General features: G+C 39.1%; 3 protein-coding genes across 10 annotated transcripts; 2 read left to right on the top strand and 1 right to left on the bottom strand.

The window, feature by feature from the left end:
• Positions 1 to 3,129: 3,129 nt before the first annotated feature.
• FeCH (ferrochelatase, mitochondrial) lies at positions 3,130 to 10,011 on the top strand. 7 transcript variants are annotated; one of them, XM_022855925.2, is made up of 3 exons: positions 3,130 to 3,262; positions 4,647 to 4,833; positions 5,006 to 6,812. In XM_022855925.2, the coding sequence occupies exons 2-3, from the start codon at positions 4,662 to 4,664 to the stop codon at positions 5,947 to 5,949; spliced, it is 1,116 nt and encodes a 371-aa protein (XP_022711660.1). In that variant the 5' UTR covers positions 3,130 to 3,262; positions 4,647 to 4,661; the 3' UTR covers positions 5,950 to 6,812. The 7 variants fall into 7 exon arrangements, 6 of the variants coding, with proteins under 6 accessions (XP_022711660.1, XP_022711663.1, XP_022711661.1 ...); XM_022855928.2 differs by having other exon boundaries at positions 3,132 to 3,262; positions 4,650 to 4,833; XM_022855926.1 differs by lacking the exon at positions 3,130 to 3,262 and adding an exon at positions 3,269 to 3,715.
• Positions 6,607 to 12,887, bottom strand: LOC111273900 (uncharacterized). The gene is made up of 9 exons (XM_022855924.2): positions 12,740 to 12,887; positions 11,377 to 11,934; positions 10,940 to 11,056; positions 9,845 to 10,062; positions 9,467 to 9,587; positions 9,201 to 9,354; positions 8,679 to 8,897; positions 8,138 to 8,273; positions 6,607 to 7,552 (listed from the first exon to the last, which is right to left on the bottom strand). The coding sequence occupies exons 1-9, from the start codon at positions 12,870 to 12,872 to the stop codon at positions 7,436 to 7,438; spliced, it is 1,773 nt and encodes a 590-aa protein (XP_022711659.2). The 5' UTR covers positions 12,873 to 12,887; the 3' UTR covers positions 6,607 to 7,435.
• A 40-nt stretch (positions 12,888 to 12,927) lies between these two features.
• On the top strand, positions 12,928 to 18,766 carry LOC111273902 (uncharacterized). Of its 2 annotated transcripts, none has more exons than XM_022855934.2 (8): positions 12,928 to 13,198; positions 13,770 to 13,798; positions 14,037 to 14,194; positions 14,380 to 14,503; positions 14,791 to 15,016; positions 15,358 to 15,804; positions 16,698 to 16,855; positions 18,312 to 18,766. In XM_022855934.2, the coding sequence occupies exons 1-8, from the start codon at positions 13,177 to 13,179 to the stop codon at positions 18,555 to 18,557; spliced, it is 1,410 nt and encodes a 469-aa protein (XP_022711669.1). In that variant the 5' UTR covers positions 12,928 to 13,176; the 3' UTR covers positions 18,558 to 18,766. The 2 variants fall into 2 exon arrangements, with proteins under 2 accessions (XP_022711669.1, XP_022711668.1); XM_022855933.2 differs by having other exon boundaries at positions 12,929 to 13,198; positions 16,695 to 16,855.
• Positions 18,767 to 20,166: the final 1,400 nt, after the last annotated feature.

Consider the following 20,166-nt stretch of genomic DNA (forward strand, 5'->3'; position numbering starts at 1 on the left):
CCGAATTACCGGCCAACTTTTTCTTGGTTATACTAAATTGTCTCTTAGAGCTGCCGGCCAACCAAGAATACACAAGGAGCCCCAGCCTCTCTCACTCACACTGCTGGCTCAGTGTTAAAGGCCCTCCCCATTCCCCCCTTCGCGCACGCACCTTATTTCCGTTTCCACGACGTTACAAAAAGACGCTGTAAAGTGCTTTCGACAGAGTAAATCAAAGCCTGGTATTAGAAAAGAAAAACCAGACATATGAACTCATTTATAACCCCCTATTAAAAATGTTTCGCTCTTATTTAGCGGATTGCGCTTACTGGCTTGAAATCAATGCTAACGTAACCCATTCTCACTCAGTAGTCTCTGCCATTGCTCATTATTATATGCCATACCTGTATTAGGCGTAAATCGACACCAGTTTAAGCACGCTAGTAGTCTAAGGATATATTGTCAACCATTATTTGTATAGATGTTACTTCGCTCTGCCCGGTCTGAAGAACTACCTGCTTCTAATGAATAACAAAAATAAAGCATAGTATAAAAATTAATTGTATTTAACTTAATGCAATTAACACTTAGGTGTGCAAATTACAGATCACCATGATACTATATTTTTCCCCAATGTGCCCCCCCCGGCCCCGCAAAAAAAATGCGTACCAACCCTTTTAAAAATGTGTAGATAATTCCCGTTAGACGAGCACTTAGGCTGTGTGCTAAGAATGTATTCGTCATTAATTCCTTACCCTTGGTGAACCCCAATCTACCTGCGTCTGAACAGATACGGAGAGAAAATGCACTTTTTGAATCTCAGATTAAATAAGATGCAAAATTGAAGCTTCATTTAGCTCAAGACAATAGCTCGAATTGAATCTTAACTGATGTTTGGTCCTAAAGGACGTCTACAGTGGTCCTGCGAATGTTATCAGCAATGCTTTAGATATTCGAGATGAATTTCTGAATATGTAATACATTTTACACTCATACCGCTGATAGTCCTCTCTCCCACATAACAAAAGTGTGTTTGAATTTGAAATCGTAAGTATTATTGCGGTTCAGTGAAACGCTTAGTTCAGTGCAGCAGCAGTAGTAATAGTTGTAATAAAGAAGATCTCCTCCAGGAGACTTCAACCGCTCAGAGACAGGCCAGCAACAGTTTAAAGGGGTTCCGGCCCTTTGTTGCGTGATTAGCATACTCAGTGTTTCGGAGCGAGTCGTCAATCTGTGTCCTCGCTGCTGTGGACGCTTCATCTGAAACATCCGGTGGACAAAATTTACTATGACATTCGAGATACAGCATCGTACGTTGATCGCATCACTTTTCGAGGTTCAGATTGACGACACATCGTCTACGCGGTTATAACATGATATTAATGAAAGAAACGATATAATTTCGTGTACTAATTCACCGATCGGTTGGGAAGAAGGTATTGAGCTAGTACTTCGAGGGGTATTCAGCGTTAAACTCTACTACTTCTTGTTTCTGCTCGTTACATCAGTAGATCTGTGTAAGTTTTATAAGCAGCGATATTTCGACCACCGCTCATACGCAGCCATTTTGCCACTGACATGAGACGATGAAAACAACGCTCGAAAAAACTATGTACTACAACCTTAAAAGATCAGAACGGTGAAAAGCGGCGACACTCAAACTGCGCGATACTAAGAAAGCACTTGTTTCTCGGAACAACGTTAAAAGCTCGCTAGGAGCGTCACAAATATTTTTACTTAAAAAAAATACCTATAATTCCGTCAACGTCAGAGTAGTACGTGGACATATGGTCAAATAATGAGCTCGTTACATTCACAACATATCATTCATTCTAAGAATGGCGTTTTGCTTAACAAGAGATGCATTTCGGACATTCCTAATCGTTGTTCCGTCGCTATAACAGACAGTACCGGATGTAATAAAATTTAAAAGCACATAATTTATTAGCTTAGAGAAACACTTTATAACGCAGTAAATACGAAAAGAGTACATGTCTTCTCACGTATATATCTTACTGATGATATGTCCCACGGCAAGATAGAATACTTTGAAATAACGCAAACACACACACAGAAACAAACGTATTCGCAAAAGGCCAAAACCCGCATCTTGATACCTCACTCAGTTGTGGTAAAGATTTTGTAATGCAACGGAATACGTCTGTTTTCTGTGTGTAGGGCACCTTGGGCCGCTCCCTTCAGGGATGATTAACGACATAAAGTGTCGAAGGCGATACGCCATCACCTAGCTAGAGTGGTGCTTTGTTTTTAAGCTGCTTATCGATATGGAGTCAGTACTTTTGCCCTAACTCGATCAGCTAGCCACCCCATTTGATCTATGCGGAGTAGCTGAAGACAGGGAGTGTTCTTAAAACCAGACCTTAGAAACACGTAAATCAGATCATTTTAGCTATCTAATAGCTTCGGGTGCTGTGTATTGTGATGCGTTTAGGCCAAATGCAATATGGCATGAACGCTATGAAAAACTTAGCCATGAGGTTGGAAATTTAAACTAAGACCTTTATCAGAACTAATAAAGTGTAAAAGCTAACAAATGTCGACTGACAGCGTACGAATAGAGACTTGAAATATTTTTCATTTTATTTATAACATTTTGAATAAGGTCACTTTTCCAGGAGCGTAATCCCAAATACATAGCATCAGTAAAAGTACTGATGCTATGTATTTCTTCGGATGGAGTACCACTCGTGGAATTCTATTTTAAAGACTTAAGCTAATGAGCAAATATTCACGTCTACTTATGGGCATGATCTTTTCCAGATAACATGTGTATATCTCAGCTATAATAATTATCATTAACATTCACACGATGCAAAAAGATATCCTTTCTTTCAAACTATTCCTTACTATTATGTGTCGTTTCAAGCGACACCTATCATATACATTAACCACAAACTTCGATTCAAGTACGGAGCATGGGTCCCGCGATTACCCCCAAGTGGCACTTTCCCACACACCGGTCTATCTGAATAATCGACTGCATCTCCATACAATAATACAGAATTGTGTGTCAATACATTGCTGTTTTTTCCAAGGGGGAATATGTTTTCTCCGTCCGTCCAATTTCTTCATACGCGTTAAAAGTTGGCGCCAGATTTTCGAACTACTCCTCATCCGGCCAATTGATGGGTAGCTCTAAGTGCCGTGTATCTGTCGACTTTTGCGTGGAGAGGGACGACCCTCGAGAAAACTGAATGGAAACAGACCTCGTACGTGGCTTGGTGAATGCCAGCCGCGTCTACTATTGTTCGCTGTGACTCAGGTAATAACCACCTGCCCGTTAGAAACAGCTGTGATTAACGACAGCGCGTGTATGTGTGCCCCTCGTGTAACACCAACCAGTATTATCTATCGTTGATGGCTTACACAAGTAGTGGAATATGCTCAAAAGGACCGGGCGTTTAGTTTGCAGATTATATATATAAGAACAAGCGACAACAGGTGGTAGGAAAGATTTTCTGTTATACGGACAACATCACTACTGAGAATCAACAAACCTGTCAAGATTATGCAGTGTCTGGACTAAAGCAGTATATGTCATTGGGAAGTTCCACTAGTTTGAAGCGAGAAAACATTGGCCGCCGCACGAACGTGATGCTTTGTTACACACCGTATTTGGCGACCTAACCTTTGCTAAGCCGGAATTAATCGATTTGATTTTCGACATTCCCGCTAGATTCCAACCATCTATAAGTGACGACGTTTGGGAGTTAAGGCAAGCGAAGTCGTTCGACACTATGATCATCCCTTTTTATTCTTATGGTAGAGGCAGTTATTGTGTCGGTTCTATTTCTCATCAATTTCGAATAGACGTTTGCTTTTAGGTTAAGATTAAAATTCGGAAAAACATCGATATCCAGCGCACTGTCGAAGACCGAAAAGTCTCTATCTCGGAACAGTTATATATTCTAGTGGTACACAGAAAGGGCGAAACCAGTGGATCAAATAACTAATGGCCACCTCTCATTAACCACATAACTGTCACACTGTTGTATCACCAATCGCCCACGTGTTAAAAAGCTGGCGTTTCTGTTCTGTATTTGCTATTACGAGAACAGACTCTGGTAGATTATCTGGCGTAAGATCACTTCATTTTGAGAGAGGATATGTAGATTATCTATCAATAGATGACGCTTAATAAATATAGAACGATTCAATTATTATTTATGAGACAACTGACTGTTGTCTCGACTAGATGTGCCTTCTGCATTGTTATCGAGTTCTACCCTATCTTTTAGCGTTGTTCTTCGAGTAGCTGTTCCGTGAATTACGTTTGGTGTGTTAGTCCTTTGTGGTGGCCTTTGCACATGATAGTCTATGATCTAAGCCTATGACAACGTAATGTTTATACTGGCAATATTTGCGATCCGTAGACCTTATTAACATGGCCCTGTATATTGCTTGCGCATTCGCCACTACAGCGCCACTATAAAACAGGCTTCTAAAACTTATCGAATGATATTTCATTAATATGCTCAATAGAATTTATCACGTTGTAGGCTGTCATTTTTTCTTTACCACAGTCTGCAAATCATTATTGTTTGAAAAAACATTATTTACGCACACTAGAGCTTCAAACACTACATAGGTTGATGACGTTATGCTGATGCACACTCTCATCGTATATTGCATCTGTACGACTACAGCAGGCGGAGATAAGCATGTTTCGACGAATTCAACGATTCTCCACCTCAGCCGTCCTTCGGTCACCAAAAACTGGCATCCTTATGCTAAACATGGGAGGGCCTCGTACCATCGCCGAAGTTGAAGGTTTTCTCACGAAACTTTTTACTGATCCGGATATCATTCAGCTACCCTTGCAAACAATTTCAGGTGAGCCCTTTACAATATTATCGACCAGCCGTTCATTGACTGGCCATATATTTTCATAAGAACAAAATTTCTCATCGCAATTCAGTTGCACACTGCTTCCCAAGAATGCATGCAGTTCAATATATCTGTTTCCTATTTTAATAGTTATTACGGAACAATACCTATTTTTCAGGTCCGATAATAGCAAAACGTCGGACACCAATGGTTCAACAGCGATACAAAGAGATAGGCGGAGGCTCTCCTATATTCCGTTATACGAGCAAGCAAGGCGACTTAATGTGCAGTCAGTTAGATAAGATTTCACCTCAAAGCGCACCCCATAAAGCATACGTTGGTTTTCGCTATGCGGCCCCATTCAGTAGCGATGCTTTGCAGGAAATTAAAGAAAATAATGTCAAGCGTATCGTGGTGTTTGCACAGTACCCCCAATATTCGTGCTGCACTACGGGCAGTTCACTAAATCAACTGTGCAAGGAGGCAAGGGACGACCCAGCTTTAAAGGAGGTCCAGTGGAGTTTTATTGACCGATGGCCTTTAAACGACGGCTTAGTGGATTCATTCGTTGACGCAATCCGAGATGAAATGAAAAAGATACCTGAAGAGAAACGAAAAGATCTCGTTCTCGTATTCACGGCCCACTCGTTGCCGTTGAAGGTTGTGGCCAGAGGGGATACCTATCCGGCGGAAGTGGGTTCAACGGTATTAGCCGTCATGAAGAGACTAAACTTTACGTACCCTTATCGACTCGTGTGGCAATCGAAAGTTGGCCCCATTCCCTGGCTGGCACCAAAAACGGACGAAACGATCAAACGCTTGGTAGCGCAGGGGCGTAAGGTCATCATGATGGTACCGATTTCATTTGTTAACGAACATATTGAAACATTGCACGAGCTGGACATTGAATATGGAAAGCAGCTTGCTAAAGAGATCAAAATCGACAAGATCTACCGGGCGCAGGCACCGAACACAAATGTAAATTTTATTAGAGGTCTTGCTCAAGAGGTGAAAGCTCACTTCGATTCGGGAACGAACGCGAGCCCCCAACTGAAAATGCGGTGCCCTTTCTGCATCAATCCCGACTGCATAAAACTCCGTCAATGGATAAACAAATGCTAGTTTATTTGAATCGATCAATGGACGGAGTACAGCTTTTCGTCTTTTGGTTGCTCCTTGCCGCTGTTAATGTATACACACATGAAGAAATAGGGATAACTGAGCGACGATTATATATGTATAGGCAAAATATGAAATCTAACCTTATGCGGCCTGCAACATTATTCTCATTTTAAAATGCGCCGGGATGCAACGAGCATACCGTTCTTGAGTTTTAAATAATGATCTAATTTCAACCTAGCTTTCACTAAATTACAACGGCTTGTGTTTGTTTTACTTGAATAATAACAAAACAACTTTCTTTTATTGTTATTACAAGCAAGGACAATATTCAGTTGTGCTCGTAAGATGACTTTGCAATAATTTATACATAATATACAGTCATTGTAGCAAATATATAGTTACATATAGTTGGATCACTTTGAAACTGAATATTTTTTATTTGACGCAACATCATCGCATAAAGTATCGTTCGACTTGTATGTTTTGAGAATGTTTACCTGTAGAATGTTTAATAAATTTCACTTCAGTAGTTACTGATACATGTCACATCCCATAGAAACATCTTTGGAACACGATACTGTACCATTGCATCGTACTTTTTGCACAATTCGGACATTTTTTACTCTACTGAGCTAAGCGCAATTTGCCATTTATCAATGCACCTTTCAATGTAGCACAATCGAAAGAAGTCCTTATAACGTATACCTTTTGACAACAATTCCGAACTATTTGTCGGACTACAATTCATACAACTTTTTTTTTTGCTGCCTAAAATTCACGACGCTTTACATTACTCGTTATAGGACTATTTTAACGTAGAGAACATCTCCGGCTATAATAAAGATCTGTTTTTTGCCGCTTAATTCGCCATTTACTATATCAATTATTCCTAAAACGACTATTACAGTAGAAGAAATTGGCTGGCTGATGTGACAAGCAATGGGAACACCGTTTACAAGCGGAATAATTTGAGTCTTTACGTAACTGACGCATCACGCGATCGCTATACATAGGTTATCAGCTTTAACATTCAAACTGCATAATCACGGTTTCATCTCAAAAATTAGATTTACCCTCACATCACAACTTGTCTCTGCTTCCATTCGTAAACTGTAAGTGGTAAAATAATGCTTATAAATAGTACTGTATTGGCCCTACACAGTCAGCGTATGTTTATATAAGGTATCGTTACATTAGCTCTTGTAAGGACTTAAGCAGAACAAATCGGTCAGCTTTGCGTAAACTCAAACGCAAAATTCTCATACTTCGCAATTGATCTCTGTTGTGGTGAGATCCTGATTGCAATAAAATGCTCGGATCGAATGTGCCTGGCAACATTTTTCTCACAATTAGTCCAGCTTCTGTTTATTACCTACACCTGGCTTAAGGGCAATGAAGGTTGTCTAATGATAAAACAAGCTTGAATTAAATCCTGATTACTGGGACGACGCTCGTCAGTGTTAGAATGTTTTTTTATGCCACAGAATCATTGTGAGACTCCAATCACTTCCGAAGCGACCTCTTCGTGAATAGTAATAGCACGAAACTTATATTTTGAGAGAAGTTCGCCCAGGGTCTGTAGCTTGGTATGCAAATGCCTGGTCTGTAAGGAGATACGAAAAAAATATTTTGTCACCATTCTTTATACAATCATTTTACGCTTATTATATTCTGTTACGACATGCTTCTAAATTTATAATGTATATTTATATATTAAAGGCTAGCGGTGTATTACTCAGAGAAAAAATAATTTTGAATTTATTTCGACAAAAAACTCAAAATTCGAAGTTTGAAGAAATAAAGAAATTTAAACTGAGCTGACTTTTAGTATGTACCTACACTGAACAACAGTGGAAGGTAAATTATAAGTATTCTCGGCAAAAACATCTTCAAAATACTTCTTCTTGTTAGTCTTGGTATTAAGTTGACCGGTTCTATTTTGCAGAGCGCAATTAATCAATTCCACTTATAATGAAAGCAACTGCTCCAAAAGAAGAAGCAATTTTTTTTAGCAAAGTTACAGACTATAATTAAAGATTATATTAAAGGCTTTTTAAAACTTCAATTGGTTCCTAATTGGGGGGGGGGGGGGGGGCCTTAAATACAAGGACAAATTAGCGAGGATTTAGAAATGCTTCAAGCCTTGTTCAACGATTCAGTCAAACGGTGATTAGGTTATCTAACTTACAAAATTATAATCCGCTGGAGCAGGCGACGTATGTAGAAGATCGTGCAGGTGTTGGGTTCGTTTTAACACTTTCTGGCAGAACTCGAGTGTTCTTATATGCATGCCGTTTGCAGCTTTCGAAGTAATGGCAACATACCTGCAAATACCACTTTTCATTGACATCACTTGCCAGAGAAAACCTCTCTATCATAATGATCTTGTGATCATTACGATGTAATAACTAAGCTTAGTACTATCCAACCAAAGTTTCACTCTTTATATACAATGTAGAGTGGAAAATAAAATAACAATTGTAATACTGGTATATACGCGGTTATTATGTTTATAGATAATTAAACAAATTCCGTATTTATCGCAAAAACAACAGCTTTTTTCTTATAGTATTACGTAACGCCATATTCCATGTGCGGATAATATGCGCCCTATTGTGCGTCATTACTTTAGATGTAGTGAAATCAGCGAAGATCAAATTTAATCTCTTAAGCGTTAGAGTTATTTTTTTTGCATTTTAGACTGATAAACATAGTTCAGATAAGCTTACCCTGGCAGTGCATCAAATGGAACGTCATCAAGACTACGATATGCGTTAAATAGATCCACAGGGTGATTGATGTGAGTTGGACTGCCTTTCACGTGCAGTCTTCCCCCTTCGAGGAAGCGGACCTGCAGATGGGCTGTGCAGTATGTCGTCTTGGCTCTATTTCGAGCTCGTCGGTCTGTTTTATATGTTGTCGTCTTGCACACTGGCTTCGATTCCATTCTAAACGGATAAAAAGTAGAGTACATATAGGGTAAAAGTAAGCTTTTGTTCTGCAGCACAGGTTTTACCTGCTGATACGTACAGTACTACGATGAAAAAATGAACTTGAGAAGTATTGTTGGTTTTTGCTGTTAAATATACAATTGCGCTTTTTACTTAAAACACACATTTGAAGATAAGAATTAGCGGCAATTAAGTAACTGCAAAAAAGGTAATTCTGCGAGAGGATCTTTTTACGCACCTCTGTATTTTAAATAGACGTAACGTATACCTACCTAACTGATAACATAATTGACAGCCCACCTGCATAGATACATCTGGGTTTTAATTCCAGAGGCATTGACGTTTGTCCTATACTTGCTGTAACCTGTCATGAACTCCACCGTAATTAACTCCAGCCACTGTTCAAACTGATCCGAAGAGTCGAACTCGAGGTCGAACAGCACAAACTCTTGAGCTATCGCAGCGGGTCAATGAATATCAAGTCAATTGTCAATGGTGAAATAATATTGACCAAATAAGCATATATATTATATATTTGGATCGCAATAAATAGAAGCATGTGTTACCATGGCTCTCGTGCATATGGGTGAGCAGATCAAGACGTTTCAGGAACACCCTGGGGCAATGTGGACAAGCTCCTACTCCCTCCCTTCCACTCATCCGGGCCCGTCCTGGCATTATTGCTATCTAAAATAGAATAAACACCAGTACGCATTTCTGCGAATTTATTTAATTCTCAAGTTGCTCAGGATGTAATTTTTTCGCTTGCTCTTGTAATTGTTCTAGGTAGTTTGCAGTAGAACGAAACAACTGGCTTAAATATAATCAGGCACTTTTTCGAGATTTTGAACGAAGCTGTGCTCGAACTTTTTGGTTTAAAATGCTCAGAAGTAAATAATTCTATCTTGAAAAAATTAAGCGAGGTTATGACTAGTTGTACTTACCGGAACTTTTTTTGTACGAATATATTTAAGAAAGGCGCCACGACCAACTTCTGGTAATTTGTAGCCGTGAGTAGTTGGCAGATGATCCGCCAGTTGCAAGGCTTCCATCGATTGGCCGCAAAGAAGACACTGCAGCTCATCGACAAAGGAACGATCCTCGTACCACCGGCTTACAGATGTTCCAGACGGCTGCTTCGGCAAGGTCGCACCAACAACTTCTATGCACACACATAATAGATATAAAAAATGGACATTAATAAAATGTTGCGTGAGTTAAACGAATCTTGGTGTAGAAAAAAGACAGGTTTTTCCTGCCCTACAACCCACACGCTACAACGCTAAACAAGGTATCAATGTTATTCATGTCCAAACGGAAATATCTTTAGGGATGGGTTGCCCGTTCCGATGAAAATGAATTACTTGAAATGACGATACTTTTCGTTTGCTCACAAAATTGACTGCTAATGAAAACAAAGAATATGCCGCTAAAATTATGTAAACTGCACTTCAGTTTACCAAGAGATGTTCTTTATTCAAATGTTCGAGTTCCAGCGTCGAACCCCAAATCGAATACCAAAGTCTGCAAAGAAAAATGCTGCATGGTAATTGTGGCTTTCACCTGAATCTTTGCTGTTTTGTTCATCGCTTAAAAATATGTCTCCGTTAACGCCTGATATTACGGTGTGTCCTTCGATTGCATTCTGAGTATTGTGATGACCGGTAACTCCTACTGCAAATTTGTCTACAAAACGTATCAAAATATCCTCTCATTCACTATATATATATATATGCGTACTTCATAAATAAAAAAACTAACGAAACAGGTCAGTTCCCTTAGGTGTTTTAGGCCAAATATGTTATATGATGACGACCTACGCTTGCCATTGTGAAAATTTATGATTAAATAGTAGAAGCTTAACGAAAATTTTTCTCTGGTTAATCCTCATAGCTTTCTGACTCTAAAGCCTTTTGAACATTACTGCAGAAGTCATGAGGTTTAAATGAGTTGCAGGCCTCAAGCTGGAATTGTAGTATTGTATTTTTTTATTAAGGCCTTGCTCAAAGTACCGTTTCTTAGAGCAAATATTAACTTACCTCGATGTGTTGAAATGTGATCTATATCGGAAAGTTCCCCAATATCTTCATCACCACTTTTTAACTGCTCTAGATGCACAACGACAGTTTTTTGAGCTTCTTCGAATTTATTATCACCTTTAAGGGAGTGCAAGTGCACCAGAATTAGAACTAGTTTTCAAGGATTCTCTCAACTATGTTGTTTTCGCTAACCTACCGCTATTCCTACCGCTAAGAGTCGAAACAACAATGCATAGGATCTAACTTGAGCCACGTGAGACCGATAACGAATACACGCTTCGAAAGTTACAATGATAACCATGAATATAACCTATCTCTCGGTATTTTTAACACACGCTCTATCTAACAGACAAGCTATCATAACCACCCACTGTAATCGATTATGTATTTAAACTTTTATGCCTTTACAAATCTATAAAGAACAGCTGATACGCAACCTGATCCAATAAACATAACTGGTATAAGCACAGCCGTTGTAGTAGGTTCTGCCGTCCTTCCCACAGTTTCGCCTATGGTTGTTTGTGCGCTCATGTACACGGTCTGGCCTGTATTAGACAATGCTTCGGTATCGTTACAGGCTGCAATTGAACACGTGGAGATACTTGAGGTCTGTGTTTCATCTCGCGGCACTTCTTCGTTATAGGTTCTTGTTGAGCAAAGTGACGATGAGTCCTTTGTTCTGATGTTTGTTGGGGCAGATGGTACTGAACCTCTGGCCGCCGGTGAAATCGATGGAGCCGCACGTTTTGGGGATGGTGACTGGGGAGGTAAGCTTGGTGGAGTCCCACTGCTGATTTTGGTAGAGTTCCTTTTACGCGTGAGAATTCCAGGTTTCCATGGTTCGAGGGATGATTGCTGATGATGATGGTGATGTTGCTGTTGCTGCTGGTGATGCTGCTGTTGTTGATGATGGTGGTAACGATTTTCAGGTACCGTATCAACCGTTGAGGTTACGGTCGAGAGAAATGTCTGCTTGTTCCTCATATTGGAATAACCTTTTGGAAGACACACACATTTGCACATAGCGTAAGGGCCGTAAATAGAGCAAAATGGCAATTTTTTTTCATCTCATTCACTGTTGGAAGTAATAGAATGTGTACTACTTCTGTATTTATACCCGATAACTGGCAAGCAACATACATAAAACGACAGTCATATTCATTCTTTGACATATGACAAGCTTTGCAGATCAGTTTGTTTGAACATTATCTAGGTAACGTTTCGGTGATTTGTTATATGCGTTTGCTTAAGAAATCGGGCGCTTATAGTACCGACAGTGGTAATGAACTACAAGGTGTGCTGAATGGACGTTTTCTTTAAGGTTTAATCGTTAGGAATAGCCTTAGTGTGTAATAATACAAAGACTAGCTGTAAGATCGTTGTTTTGCTGAGGAACTTAGAAACAGGAATGCGCGATTCTAATGATGTACATAGGTCTTCTACATATATAATATTAATAACTTAATATAGTGCTATTATGTTGAGCTTCGAACAGTAGATGTTACAAATTGTTAGAATTTTGTTGTTCCCTCATTTAGAGTCTAAATGTCATAGCAAGCTATAAGGTACGTTTAAGATTTCTGAGCAATAGAGGAAAACAATTCGTGTCCCTACTAAACTTCAATGAGAGTCAATTGAGTAACGATATCTACTGTCTAGCGGTCCTCCATATGAAAGCTATCGCATATGGATTGTTTTTGCCACGAGTTGGAACGTAATCTCAGACAGTTTTGAACTGCTTAGCTGGCTATCGACAAGGGTTTTCGTCTAAGTACTTTACTGAGGCTAAACTGAACTCACTCAACTTCGCGCCACGGGACAAGTTTAATTTTTCCACGGGAACCGGCAGTACAGGAGCTTCGATGCAGCCTGTACAACCATCCCAGACAGGTATCGCTCGACATTGATGTATCCATCGAGCCGACGTAAACATTCGATTTGCCAACTGCAGCAGAACTTCGAAATCGTATGTGCTATGGACACTTAAAGTTAGAAATTATGCCCGAGAAGATAAAGCACCCTGTTCTGTTTTCTTTTTTGGAACAAAAGAAAACATTTTAACTTTATAAACTTACTAAATATTGTAAACGAATGCTATTTTTCCAAGTAATCATTAGAAAAATCTATGATAGCTTTATGTCGTGTGTATGTGCTAGGTGACGTGGGAGATCGCTATAACCCAACTTGAATTGTTGTAGCAGTGGGAACTCGGACTGGTGTTACGGTTTAACTCAATCATGGAAATTGGAAAACTCAACGGTACGATGTAATAGGTGCTATGCAAGTCAGCCTTATCACTAAGTTACCTTTATTTAGTGACCGTTCATTTTCGTTTTAGCACTTCATTGTCTATGAAAGCACGTAAATTTAAGAGCCTAGAATAGCTCGTCTTTCGTCTGGTTGGAAACATTTTGTAATCTCTAATAACCTATTGATAAAAAGTCTTTTTTGAAATTCCGGCCAAGTGTGAGTACTGTCAGTATTTTTGAAAGCTACGTACTGCATTTTCGTCTAGTGTTAGGTATGAAAAATATTTCAGTTATTTACGAATATGATCGTTAATGGTACGAAACATAGCTGCGCATGAATATAGTTGAGGCGCTCGTATATCTATTTTTATTTGTAATGGAATTGCCAGGGCCCTTATGATACAGCAAGGCTCTCTATACTCGAAATAGAGATAAATATTAACCACTAAGCTGCTTCGATCGTACTGATCGCTGGGTGCGACTTTCGGCAAATCTCCTACTGTTAGTACCTTGCATACTATAAACCACATACAGAAAACATATTATTAACATTCACATGGCTTTCTTAATTTGGATTTCAGGTGCAGCGAACGATCCAAATGCAATTCTAGTAAGTTTGCCGTGTAATTTTTCACTGAAAATCGAATACGTTGACTTTTTTCATTCAGTGTTCAATCAGTGTTTTTATATACAGGTATAGCGTAAAACGTAGAAAAATTGTTTAATTCAAATAATCCTTGTATTAAGCACGGCTTTTAAGAGCTTACAGCTGCAGAACTTTGTCTGTATCAAACATCCAGTTTCATATGTTACATATATATATATATATATGTTTGTCGAAAATATAGGATTTTTTGAGATCATTTCGTGACGAACTACTTGATCGTATGGGATCATTGGAAAACCGAGTTGCTACATTGGGTGACCACTGCAGACGACTCGAAGATCGAGCGCGTGGGTGTCGATGTTGTGCTCGGCATTGCGATCCTCCAGATGAAGCACCCAGGTATATTATAATCGTTTTGACCCGATGCAGAGATTTAAATATGAAGTGTGTGAAAAGCATAGTGTTTATATATGTAATTTTTGATTAGACAGATATTAAAGGTTCAAGTAAATGCAACATGTAACGAAACATCAATCACAAAACAGAGCATAGTTGTACCTTTGTCTTTTCCGTTTAATTTTCAGTGCATTTCCAGATGGCAGCGGGAAGTCATCGGACGCTGAATTAGGAAAGGACGGAGCCCCATACTTTGTCCATAATGGATCTGTGCTTCTGTCCTCGCTAAACGCCTATTCCGATTATCCACAGGTGCATAGTCTAATTGAAGAAGATTTTACCTGCTGTTCCTATACGAGATAAGAAAAAGTAAAGAGGTGTTGCTTGGAGGGAGTACCGTGATCCGCGACGTTATTGAATCCTTTATGTAATGTCCCGGATTCTCTATATAATAATAGATTTATAATCAATGGCTGCAAAAGGGTATTTTGCGAATAATGGGGCCAGTTGATCTATTTATAAGCTTAGCAGTAATGCCAACATCTGATATTCGCCATCGTGATTGTTATGGCTGCTGACCTTTTTACGTATCCGAATAGGGTAGTTGGTTAGGTGATGATGGTGATCCAAGGCGTCGGGTACGCGTACCAATTGATCCGAAAGTTCTCCTCAACGCCAATTCAACATGTCGGTCTCCAGAAAAGATGGCTCTGAAACTGCTCGATTTACTCTTCGATCGTGAGACTCAGGCTAATGGAAACATTAGCGGAAGTAGCAAGTACGGAAAGCAAAAACTCAATCCTGTCTTCATCTATGGGATTCTTTGTATGTATCTTTAGCACTTTCTTATTTGTTTAAACGTTAGGCTCAGAATTTGATTCAACCGATATTTTAGATAAAGGTTGTTCTATATACGTTATTGAGCACAGCATATGATTTCATGCCTGGGTATGAAATTATTAATAATCGTTTATCATATAAGCTTCAAATAGTTTTTGGTGCCAAATTGTTTTTGTAATCTATTATTGCGCCTTTTTATTTACGTATGTAATATATAATATATTTCAAATGTCCAATAATTATGTATCGTTGATTTTAAAGAAATTGATAGACAGAAATTTGTTATTTGGTCACTGCTCATTATACCTACCTGATCTCTCCTTCAGGTCATTTAGTGTACCTCTTCAAGATTACTGCACTTGACTGGGAACGCATTAAGCTCTCTATAGACTCCAAGTGCCGTTCGGCGCTTCGACGTAAACGAAAGGCATTAGAAATTAAACAGTCGACTCTAACACCTCCTTCGGCCCGTTTGGACGTTTGCTCCGCCAGTCACTACTTATCTACTGCAACCTGTGGGTTGGGGCAGATATCCACAAATGGGCAAACATTAAGCGTAGAAGGGTTGTGCTCGGACGGGATTTCATGCCTTGAAGGCCTACAAGAGAACAAGCGAATCTGTCAGGAATCTCCCCTAGCCAAAGATGCAGACTTACAAGGAAATGATCATGCTTTGGTACAAGTGCAGAATAAACAAGAGCGTACGGCGCCTTTGGGCCAGGTTCACCCACAGCAAGAACCAGGTTCACATGTTGCGACTGTACCTGGCACAGGTAAGAATAATTTATTTCTAGATGCGTTTGTCTCGAGAGTACGATCGTATAGTAATGATGTCTCAAAGGTCCGTCACAGTAGCGTTATATGACAATCGTACAGAACGCCACCCGAGTTAGTAGGGCGATTAACTTAAGATTTCGTGTATCAAAAGCTCCCAGCCCCGTAGATTCTTTCTTGACTCCATCTCATTTAACAGTTTTAACCGCCGTGAGGTATTCGCTTACTCAAGTATTTTGTCTTATGTTCCTGTGCAGCAGCATATGCTTAATTGTCTCTAGCTTTATCCATTAAAAACCTTAGTTTCTGTTTTGTAGCATGCCTCTCCGTGTCAGCATCAGTGGTGAAGCCCTTTTTGTGCTAGTGCTCTAGCCGTACATTTTCGGTTTTCTCGGGTCTATGTTGTTGCTCTACATGACAAAGCTCATTTCCTTTCTCATGTTATCTATCCGACGGTGTCCAGCTAAAAGTAACACTTACCGTTCGAATGTTATATTGTATTGACTCAGGCATGGCTTTTCGTTTCGTGCTTATTCATTATTTGCCTTTATAGACTGTTTCTAGACACAACGGTCGTAACAATAAATATAGGCCGTTTTCAATGCATTCTGGATATTCTAAACTTCGAAACTACTTTGTCCTTTCTGAGGGAAAAAGACTTCGGAAGATCTAAAGGAAATAACTTGCAGGTGGTGCTTTTATTTTGATAAATATAATTATTCAAATTCTCGTAGTTATTATATGTATCAAATAGTAGACAACTATGTTAAAAGATGCAGTGTCACACGGTTTTTGCTATTTGATTTTCCAAATATAAGACTGAATGGCGACTTTAATAACTGGTTGCCAAGGAAGAGTACAGGCTTTAACATCATTTTCTGTTGAACAGCAGGGACCAACGGAATAGTGCCTGGTTCAGTAGAGGAGACCTGTCCGTCACTGCTTCGAGCGGATTCATTTGAATTCAATGATTTGCTCTCGGGTGGAGAGGGTAATCCAGACGATCCCGAAGAATCCGAGGTCGTTGGCGACGTAATTTCATTGGATGCTGTGAGCATTATCCCTCATTTTATTGTTTTACTCATTTATTTTTAATACCTTTTCAGGCTCCATCAGGAGAATGAATTATTAGGTTGGAAAGGAAGTTCGCACTCTTAAAAAATATTTCCGTTAACACCTTACCTCCCTTATTGTTTACTGTGATATACCGCTCGATATACCGCTCAAAAGGCTTTATCAGTGTGTTGTAATGGTATTGTATTGTGGGTGCAATTTCAACTTGAAATAATCCCTTAAATGCGGATATTTCAGACAAAAAAGGTGCATTTTCGATACCTTAAGTACTATGCACTTTGTCGAGGCCAAAATATTGCTGAACAAGCCCGGAACATTTTTCGTATGTATCTACGCTATCAAGAATGTTCAAAGGTGGTTTTCCAAATTCGAAAAAGTATTGGAGACTAAAGAATGCCTTGTTCTGACAAACCGTCTGAATTTGATGAGAATCACCTGGAAATAGTAATAAGAAAAATAACTGAAAAATAACACGGGAACCGACCCAGAAAGAGGATGGGCTACAGTCACAGGAACGTCATTAACCGCTTTGATTATCTTTGATTTATATAGAAACTTAAGGCTTAAATATTTCATTAACTCTCTGAATCCCAAGGCCCAACCAAAGCTTTATTAGAAAAAAGTTATGCTTTGAATTTGGTAAGAATGTAAGGGTCTGATTCATTGGGGGTGACTTCCTACGAACCAAAGAGTTGATTGGCATCTGGTTAACTGAGCTATATGACAAAATTACCGGACAAACGAAGCCAAGTTATCGTGCTCCATGACAACGCCAGACCACTCACGGGAAGCATCATTAAAGCTGTCCTCATGAACTTTGAGTGGGAAGTTCTGTTGCATCCTCTTCGTTCTCCGCACCGCGAGCCCACTACTTTTGTTTTTACATTCACCGGGCAATCACCTTTAGGGCCTTTAGGGCAAATCAACAACTCAAAACGTGATTTGAAAACTTCTTTGAGACGAAATCCGGTACCTTCTGGCGGGACGATATATATAATTTCGTGAGCAGATGGAAGAAGAACGTAGGAATTACAGGATATACCTAACATAGTACCTTATTATCACAGGAGTAAACTTTTCTATCCCTTAAAAAGAGCTGCGAAATTTTTTTATATTATTATTATTTTCTTATTTATTTTTTATTCTGCAATCATGCTCGCTCTACATCTATGTAGGCGCTTACAAAACTATTCAGAGAAAATGTACCCGGAGGTATCTCAAAATAAGCTACGAAGCAAAATACTCGTGGCGAAGATGAATTACAAATTTCAACACGTTGCCTTCGAAGCTTTTGTCTAAATCCGTTTGAGTTTCACATAATATAACCGTATAAACTGAACAGTAAAAAACCAGAAAGGGGCCGATTTGTGGCATATTTGCTAGGGGATAGAGTAAGTGACAGAAATCGATGAGATAACTGGAATATTTGCAGACGGTCGTTTCCGACGAGCTGATGTCATCGGTATCCGAGTGCGGAGGCTATCTTGAAGTTCTTCAGGTATCTCCTGAAACTATGCTCGCTCTACAGCAGACGCATCGAGTACAGATGCAGTCGGATGGCACACTTATCGCCATGCCGTTAATCGCATCATTGGCTCCGCCCGACAACGTCACGGTTTCAGACAGCGGGGCCGGCAAAGATACGAAGGTAGAAAGCCACAAGCGTCTTCCCTTGTGACACCAGCGAATGCCCATGACGAACATAATCGTGAATAATTCCTAAGTGCTTTTGATGTACATTGTACGTCGGTGTTAAGGATTGTCGTTCGTCTACGGCAATTACACTGTACCACTGGCAGTCGATGCCAATCAATATGAATCTTGTATTTTTTTTTGTAAATATGTGTGTATATATAATAAATGTAGATTCCAATGTTTTACTAATAAGGCCTGTTTTAATTTTATTATATATTTTGATTAAATATTTCTGAATAAATTCACCTTATATACCGCCTAGGTATTTATTTTATAATCCACAGTGGTTATTGGGGGGCTTGTACTAGCAATAATTATTACATACAGATTATTTCATACAGTCCGTTCATTAAATGTATGGCTGATTTCATGTGCTACGAATTCATCTCAAACCAAAAGACCCGAGGGAACTGAAAAACATTAAATCAAATTAAACGTTTACCATAGTATAAGTAAATTAAGGATGCAGTAAGTTTTTGTTTTGAAAAATTAGAAAAACGTAAGTATTATGCCAGAAATGTGTACTCAATGGATAGGATGTGCAGTTTTTTTGTTGCCAGTGTTTCGAGGATCAATTCCTTGAACGTAAAAATTAAACCTTTTTTAAAATATTAAAGTTTAGCGATTTGATTTTGCCGCTTACGTTCGATGTTTTGGACGCTTGACAGCACGTTATTTACCCTTCAAACCTTCCTTTTTAAGAAGAATTATCGTTTACCTTGAAATACAAATCGAAGCAGGTCACGCATCCACCCTTTTAATATCTTTCAAACGCTAACAGTGTAAACCGCCTTTTTTTGACTCAGTCGAACATAAATTCGACAAGCTGCAACTAGAAATGTCAAAATTTCTTATTAGGCTAGGTAGATAATAGCAGCAATTGAAACCGTATGAATGTACTATATATTTTCTATGTATTAAGGCATTAGGATAATGGGCGAACTTAAACGGAAGAAGTTTTACCTTTTCTTAAACCACGCAATAGGTGTACTTGTCAAAGCACAACCGAGAAACTTTACAAGTGGCGTTTAGGTGCTATCCCCTACAGTTTGTTCTAGTGGTATCTTATTCTATTTTATTGATTCATTTATTTTTTCGACATTTTTGAACGCTGAGTGTTATGCGAGTGAATACAACCCAGACGCAAAGCTATTTTTATTTAAGCTAAATGCTAATTAAGCTGCCAGGCTAAGTAGAACGTAATGTCCGCTTAAACTAACAAAGAGCGTTATGGTCTTTGCCAATTCTAGCAGTAAGTTATAGATTAGTTTGTTGTCATCCTTACGACTCTTTCAAATTTTACAGTTTATTGCGTCTTATCAGAAATTTCATTGTCTGGTGTCCAATATACTGTCCAACTAGTTTTTAAGAGCCTTTTCGTTGACAACTTCGTATCAGAGTATAAATACATCTCGTAGTCGCCAGTATTGCGTAAGATCCTGTCATTGTGACTACGTATTTTTTGGCTCCATGTGAGGTGTTGTAAGGTGACATAGACCCGTGGTTCTTTATAATCTTTACTCAGTTTGGAAAGCACTTAGGCTTGAAATTGTGGAGTAAATTCCATGAAGATCGCTGGTGATAGTCGTATA

The sequence above is a fragment of the Varroa jacobsoni genome, unplaced genomic scaffold (genome assembly GCF_002532875.2).
Source record: "Varroa jacobsoni isolate VJ856 unplaced genomic scaffold, vjacob_1.0 scaffold_234, whole genome shotgun sequence".
Taxonomy (NCBI): Eukaryota; Metazoa; Arthropoda; class Arachnida; order Mesostigmata; family Varroidae; genus Varroa; species Varroa jacobsoni.

Coding starts and splice junctions, on each gene's coding strand:
- FeCH (XM_022855925.2), top strand. CDS start 4,662: ATGTTTCGACGAATTCAACGATTCTCCACCTCAGCCGTCCTTCGGTCA. Junction 4,834..5,005: donor ACCCTTGCAAACAATTTCAG/GTGAGCCCTTTA, acceptor CCTATTTTTCAG/GTCCGATAATAGCAAAACGT.
- LOC111273900 (XM_022855924.2), bottom strand. CDS start 12,872: ATGTTTACGTCGGCTCGATGGATACATCAATGTCGAGCGATACCTGTC. Junction 11,935..12,739: donor GTCCCGTGGCGCGAAGTTGA/GTGAGTTCAGTT, acceptor GTCTTCCAAAAG/GTTATTCCAATATGAGGAAC. Junction 8,274..8,678: donor CCATTTGATGCACTGCCAGG/GTAAGCTTATCT, acceptor TGGTATTTGCAG/GTATGTTGCCATTACTTCGA.
- LOC111273902 (XM_022855933.2), top strand. CDS start 13,177: ATGGAAATTGGAAAACTCAACG. Junction 14,195..14,379: donor CCTCCAGATGAAGCACCCAG/GTATATTATAAT, acceptor TTTAATTTTCAG/TGCATTTCCAGATGGCAGCG. Junction 14,504..14,790: donor CCTATTCCGATTATCCACAG/GTGCATAGTCTA, acceptor GTATCCGAATAG/GGTAGTTGGTTAGGTGATGA.